This window comes from Lissotriton vulgaris, chromosome 2_1, assembly GCF_964263255.1.
Source record: "Lissotriton vulgaris chromosome 2_1, aLisVul1.2, whole genome shotgun sequence".
NCBI lineage: Eukaryota > Metazoa > Chordata > Amphibia > Caudata > Salamandridae > Lissotriton > Lissotriton vulgaris.
In genome coordinates, this window is record NC_141687.1 from 908161060 (window position 1) to 908168403 (window position 7344).

General features: G+C 47.9%; 1 protein-coding gene across 1 annotated transcript in view; it reads left to right on the forward strand.

Annotated features, from left to right (window-relative positions):
- YRDC (yrdC N6-threonylcarbamoyltransferase domain containing) overlaps positions 1-7344 on the forward strand; it is an 82210-nt gene that overhangs the window by 25358 nt on the left and 49508 nt on the right. Inside the window, exon 3 of the mRNA XM_086956445.1 lies at positions 4232-4346. Coding sequence (XP_086812571.1) covers positions 4232-4346 — 115 coding nt within the window. The remainder of the gene's footprint in view (positions 1-4231; positions 4347-7344) is intronic.

A 7344-nucleotide genomic window follows, 5' to 3' on the forward strand; every position in this document is an offset into this window, starting at 1 on the left:
TTCAAACCAGATATACAGACAACCATCTTAAACCAAACGGTTAATCCAGACCACCTGTTTGGCCCTGAAGTGGATGCAACCCTTGAAAAAATGAAAAAAGACACGGACACTGCTAAGTCTATGGGGGCCCTCTAGTCCCAGCAGTTTCGGGGTGGTTCCTTTCGCCGCTCCAGTAACAGAGGCACCTCAAGGGGTCAGGCATCACAATCCACGCAGTACTATAAAAGCAACACCCAAACCTCATACACTAACAAAGGTAGAGGTGGTTACAGAGGCAACAACGTCAAAGGCAGGGGACGTGGAAACAACAGCTCCAGGTCCTCCACCTCCAACAAACAGTGACGCCTTGTCACTGCCCCCCGACCACACAACACCGGTCGGGGGGAGACTCCAGCAGTTCCTGCCCGCGTGGAAATCCATCACCACGGACAGGTGGGTCAGATCTCTTATCCAGTACGGTTACTGTCTGGAACTTACTTCCACTCCACCAAACATACCTCCAAGAAACCGTCCTATGTCCGGCGAGCACTTCCTTTCTCAGCAGGAAGTTCAAGTCATGCTGCAAAAAGGGGCAATAGAGCTCGTTCCACTGCAAGAAAGAGGAACAGGAGTTTACTCTCTGTACTTTCTAATCCCCAAAAAGGACGGATCCCTCAGGCCCATCCTGGACCTCAGGCCCCTCAACTGGTACATCCTGTTGGAGCACTTCCATATGCTCACGTTGCAGCAGGTCCTCCCTCTGCTTCGGCAGGGGGACTTCCTGGCTACGCTGGATCTCAAGGATGCATACTTTCATATTCCCCTGCACCCTTCACACAGGAAGTACCTCAGATTCACGATCCAGGACCAGCACTACCAGTTCAGGGTTCTGCCTTTCGGGGTCACCACAGCGCCAAGAGTCTTTACAAAGTGCCTGGCGACTGTGGCGGCGCATCTACGACGCCAGAACGTCCACGTCTAATCCTATCTGGACGACTGGCTCATTCAGGCAAAGTCAGAACAGCTGTGCGCCGACCACGTGTCCCGCACCATTCATCTCCTGCACGATCTGGGATTCTCGCTGAACTACCCGAAATCCCATCTCCAACCCGCCCATATACAGCAGTATCTGGGCGCGACGATAGACACTCTGGCAGCCACTGCGCAGCCGAATTCAGTGAGAATCGCCAGTATCCAAACTCTGATCCAACGATTCAGACCACAGCACTCGCTTCCAGCGAAGGTGTTCATGCAGTTGATAGGCATGATGGCCTCCTGCATCTCCATCGTCCCGCACGCGAGACTACATATGCGTCCGCTTCAGGAGTGCCTAGCACGTCCGTGGACTCAGGCTCATGGGCAACTGACAGACCTAGTGTTGGTGAGCGGTCGGGCATACAACTCTCTGCATTGGTGGAATCCACAAAACCTTTGCAAGGGCCGACCGTTCCAGGAGCCTGTGCCACAGATTATCTTGACAACGGACGCTTCTCTCCAAGGATGGGGAGCGCATGTACTCCACTACACAGTGCAGGGACTATGGACACTACAGCAAAGGAAGATGCACATCAACGTATTAGAACTGATGGCAATCTTCATGGCCTTGAAGGCATTCAAAGTACATCTGTGCAACAAGGTCGTGTTGATCCGGACGGACAACATGACAGCCATGTACTACATTCAGAAGCAGGGGGGCACACACTCTCCGCAGCTGTCTCATCTGGCTCAGAGCATGTGGAAGTGGGCCATTCAGAGGAACATCTTCCTCATGGCGGAGCATCTCCCGGGCAAAGACAACCAGATGGCGGACCTGCTCAGCAGGCACAGCCACCAAATGCACGAGTGGGAGATACATCCATCGGTACTCCAACCGTACTTCCAAAGGTGGGGTCATCCAGAGATAGACCTGTTCGCCACAAAGGAGAACGCAAAATGCCAAAGCTACGCCGCCAGGTTCCCACACCCGCAATCGCAGGGCAATGCGATGTGGATGAACTGGTCAGGCAGATTTGCGTACGCTTTTCCCCCAGCACCTCTGATACCGCTAGTGGCACGCAAACTCAGGCAGCACTTGATGACTCTTATCCTGGTTGCTCCAACATGGGCTCGCCAACCATGCTACACCACGTTTCAGGAACTCTCCGTGGTACCGCATCAAAAGGCTTCATCTCACACCTAGCCTTCTGACGCAGAGCGATGGCGACATTCAGCACCCAGATCCGCAACAGCTTAACCTGGCGATCTGGCTCCTGAAGTCCTAGAGTTTGGCTACCTCAATCTTCCCCCCGATTGCATGAACATCATTCGGGAGGCAAGGAAGCCCACTACTAGAGCATGTTATGCGGCTAAATGGAAGCGGTTTGTCGTTTACTGTGTAAACCACAATATTGACCCGCTGGATGCTTCCATTCAAAACATCATTTGTTACCTGTTCCACCTGTACCAATGCAATTTGGCGTACTCTTCCATCCGCATTCACTTGTCTGCAATGGCAGCATACCTTCAGAAAAGGCAGCACCTATCACTTTTTAGGGCCCCTGCTATCAAGGCTTTTCTGGAAGGACTCAAGAGGGTCATTCCACCACGGACACCACCAGCTCCGGAATGGAACCTCAATGTGGTTCTTACAAGACTGATGGGTCCTCCCTTTGAGCCACTGCACTCTTGTGAGCTTCAGTTTCTGACTTGGAAGGTGGCTTTCTTAGTAGCAATTACTTCGCTACGGAGGGTTAGTGAATTGCAGGCACTCACCATCCAAGAACCTTTCTTCCAAGTTCACGCTAACAGGGTAGTGCTCCGCACTAACCCTAAATTTTTACCCAAGGTTGTATCTCAATTCCACATGAACCAGACAATTGAGTTGCCAGTGTTTTTTCAAAACCCAGAGTCGCTGGCGGAGCGGATGCTCCACACCCTTGACGTTAAAAGAGCCTTAATGTACTACATTGACAGGACAAAGGATTTTCGAAAAACCAAGCAACTTTTCGTTGCATTTGCCACACACCACAAGGGTAACGCTATCTCCAAAGCTGGTATCGCTAGGTGGATCGTGAAATGCATTCAGATCTGTTACGCTAAAGCTAAACGTACTCTCACAATTCCACCAAGAGCCCACTCCACCAGAAAGTTGGGGGCCTCTATGGCTTTCCTGGGTAACATTCCCTTACAGGATATTTGTAGGGCAGCCACATGGTCTACCACACATACTTTCACTAAACATTACTGTGTAGACGTGCACTCCAAACAGCAGGCAGCTGTTGGTCAGGCTGTTCTCAAAACACTTTTTCAAACTGCTGCAGCTGGCACGGGCGGCCGCCAATAATAGGAGGACTGCTGTGTATTCTATGCACAGATATGAATTCAGCAGCCCACATGCCTCGAACTGCAAATGCTACTTACCAGTATGCATCTGTTCTTGGCATGTAGGGCTGCTGACATTCATATCGCCCACCCTCCTCCCCGGCGCCTGTAGCAGCTGCAGTATTCATATATATATATGCTCATAGCATGGTCATCACTCACTTACTTCACTCCATCTCTGCCAATGGCTAAAAACAATCTGGGGATGGAGGCGATGCCCATGCGCTCTGTAGTCCAGGGGAGGAGCCACCTATCTCGTGATACTTCGAAGACTCTTCCAGGACAACAATGTGCAATCATCCGGACCCAACACTAGGCGGCGATCTATGCACAGATATGAATGTCAGCAGCCCTACATGCCAAGAACAGATGCATACTGGTAAGTAGCATTTGCATTCTGGTCTCCAACATGTGGGTGGCGACAGCTGTGCTGTAAAGCCAGACCATAAAAAGGGCATAACAGTATGCTGCAGAACGGTCATCCTTTTGGTATGTAAAATTTGCTATATTTCATACAAAATTATTAAATTTACATGGGTATAAACCGTTATGGCAGTGATTTACGAAACACTTACTGCATTGTAGCTCTAGGGCTACTACAAAAATACTTTTTTTTTATTGGTTGAGGTCAGTTCCGAAAAGAGAATTCATTACAACGTTTTGTTCATCATAGCCAAGCTGAGACAGATACTGACATTGTCCATCAAAGTCTACTAATACTGGAGTATTTTTACCATTTTAACAGCATGCTTTTTTAGGAAATGAAAGGATGTCTGTTAAAACTCTTGGAAATAGATCAGAGGCCTGGAATGTACCTCTATCTTGCTTTTCTGTTTTTTTTCCGCTCAGAAGTAAACTTTCCTTTTTTTGTGTGTTTTTTTTACTCTTACAGGTACTGCCACGTAAACGTTGCAGACAAGCTGCTGCAGGATTTGCTGCCAGGCCCAGTTACTCTGGTCTTTGAACGATCGAAATCCCTGAACCCAGACTTAAACCCATTCACTTCAGTGAGTCCTGCTTGAAATTCTATATCTTTGGTCCAACTGAAAGTGTTTACGATGTGCTACTCGTTCTTAAGCTCCTGTCTATGGGCAATCGCTGTGTTACAAGCTGCAATACAGATGCTCTTGTAATTGAAAACCGTAATGACACTTCCATTGGAGACAGTAAAAGAGATTTATGTAGCTTCTCCCATTCTGCAAAATTACTGCTTTTGCTGCATGACCTTGTTTAGGTCTCGCATGGGCGTGGCAGCGAAGCTGCTCCTCCTCTGCGAGAGAGATTGTTAAAAAAAATTCTAAATGGGACTCTAAGCCCCGCCCCTCCTTTCCATTGGGTAGCGTCGGCCTTTATGGTAAACGCTGGCTTCTCAATGGATGAGTGTTTTTGGGTGCCACCCTGTCCGTTTTTCGGACAGCCCCTCCGGACACCATGGCCTGCTTTGCGGCTGCCGTAAAGACTTTTCTTATCTACTTGTTTATTTTAACAAGCAGATAAGAAAATTCTTCATGACAGCCCTGAAGCAGGCATGGAGCGGAAAGGCGCACAGGGCCACGGGGAGGGCAGGAGGTTCCCAGGAGACTCTGTGTTTTTCTGCCAGCAGATTAGTCCCAGGACTGGGATAAACTCGCACTTTGTGGGAAATTAAACAATGTAATTAGCACCACCAGTAGACAGTAAAGTTTAGGTGAGAGGTAGTTAAATACCCAATTTAGAGCGCTGCTGGTGCCGGGTGAGAAAAAGTTGTACTAGGTGACTCGTAGTCATTGACTGTTAATGATAAGCAGACCCTGCTATGCTAGATGGTTATGAGCAGCAGAAGTGATAGTTTGAAACACGGCAAAGGGTCTGTCTTGCTTCAATGATGCCGCTTAAATCAATGCGTATTTACACTGATTTTGTTATGGATAGTCATTGCATCTAAATGGCCTTCCACTCCAGGGTTCACACAAGGATTTCTATATATTTTATTAGTATATGAAACCGCATACCAAGCAGGCATAGTTTCAGTTTGAGGTTACATCTATTTTCCCATCGTAATGACCGTAGTCTCGAATGTTGACATGACTGATTAAAAACATAATCCACTTGTTCGGCCTGTGCCTTTTACAAACTTGTTTCAGTTGGTGTCTGCTTTCGCGTCTGTTTTCTTGTTACTTGCATCGTGGAGCTTTTCACAGAACGCCGTCCCTTCCTCACACTATATGAACAGCACCTCTCCCCTTGACACTACGCGCCTCTCCTTCACACATACCACTCTCACAGCACATAAGTTGAGGGAAAGAAGAAGCAGAAGGGGCAGAGGAGGGTAGGGGAGGAACTGGAGGCAGTGGAGGCTGAAGGATGCTGGGCTGAGGGGCGACGCAACTAGCGGCCATGCCAGGCAGCACAGTAGGGGAGAGATGCGTCCTGGAGCTGGGCAGCTGCCTGCACCCGGGGAACATGGCGCCTGCTCCCTGCCCTGGCTGCTGCTGCCGCCGCTGCTCGGCTTGCGCCCGGGGGTGCCAGCTGTGCCCGATTAACTGCACATGTGGCCTGGGGGGCGGCTGCGCCCTCAACTGCTCCAGGGCGCTGCTGTCCGGGCTCAGAGGGGCCATTGCTGAGGATCTGGGGGTGCTCCCAAGGTCACACGACTGTGAGTACCAACGGGGTGTGTGTGTGTGGAGAAGGGGGGTTGTGGCGGGGATGGGTGGGTGGCACTGTTCAGAAAGAAGTGCGTGCGTGGACCTCGGCACCCCTGTACTCTGTCATTGGACGTGTATACCCATGTTTGGCGAGCCTGTGAGGGGCCCTAATATTATGTGTGGATGGATGGGGGTCTGTTGGGTGGGGGGGGGGGCCTTCTGTTTCGTGATCGGCATCCTGGAGGGTCCTCGGTGACTGTTGTGGTCCCATCACCAGAGGATCTCTGTGTCCCATGGTCCAGCCCTGGAGGTGTCTCTGCCACTGCGAATGTCCCACGACAGCATCCGTTATCCCTTTGGATTCATTGGCCGGGCTCAGTGCAAGTGAGACTGGGGCGAAGGGAACTTTACGGACCCCAAGATGACCCCCGCGAGGCATCTGGAAGTCGTGTTCACTTTCTTTGGTCAAAACGAGGGATGTGGGGCGCAGGGACCCAGAGTCTACCTCCCCCAAACCTCGAGAGCAACACATCTCACCCAAGGGCACTCGGGTGAAGGGTCGCATGTCACGGGATAGGGTACACTGCAAGCTGTGGATATTGTGGTGCTTCTTTTCTGGGACAATTTCCAATTTTTTAGATTCATTTTTAACCGCTCCGACTTCGAAGCCTCAGAGCGCTTTGCAAGCATTCATGAAAGTTGTTTGTGTATGACTGAATAATATTTGCGGCTACTGAAACAAGCATTGGAAATGCATTAGGTCTAGCAATAGAAAAGTTTAAGCTTTTGGTGTGGTAAATGTAAATATTTTTTAATTTTTGTTAGTTTTGCAAATTATAAAAGTATTAATTTTGTTATTTGAAATGCCAATAGTTATTAATGTAGCAAATGTTAAATCTATAGCATTAGTAAAGGTGCATGTTTAGTTTCCCCCTGTCTTACATGTATTGATCTGACAAATCACAATCTTTTAAAAATGTTATTAATAATACGTTTGCAATGCAATAGGGCTCGCATTAGTAAAGTTAGAGGTATTAATATTGTAAATGACACATTTTTTATTTATGTTTTTGTTTTGAAAATAACGAAATTAATAACTTTGTCATTTACAATACCAATAGTGTTAACTTTTGCAAACGTGACACCTATAGCATTGTAATGCAATATGTGTTGTATTTACATGACTTAGATGTATTAATATTAAAAATAAGAATGGGTTGTATTTTTTCCAATATTTAATACTTAAATAAAAGTTATTGTCATTTATAATGGCAATAGCTTAAACTTTTGCAAATAACTTTTTGGAAGATTATGTTTAGTGTATTTTATTGTGATGAAAATACAAGAACAGAAGTGAAATATTATAATTTTTTTGTGACAT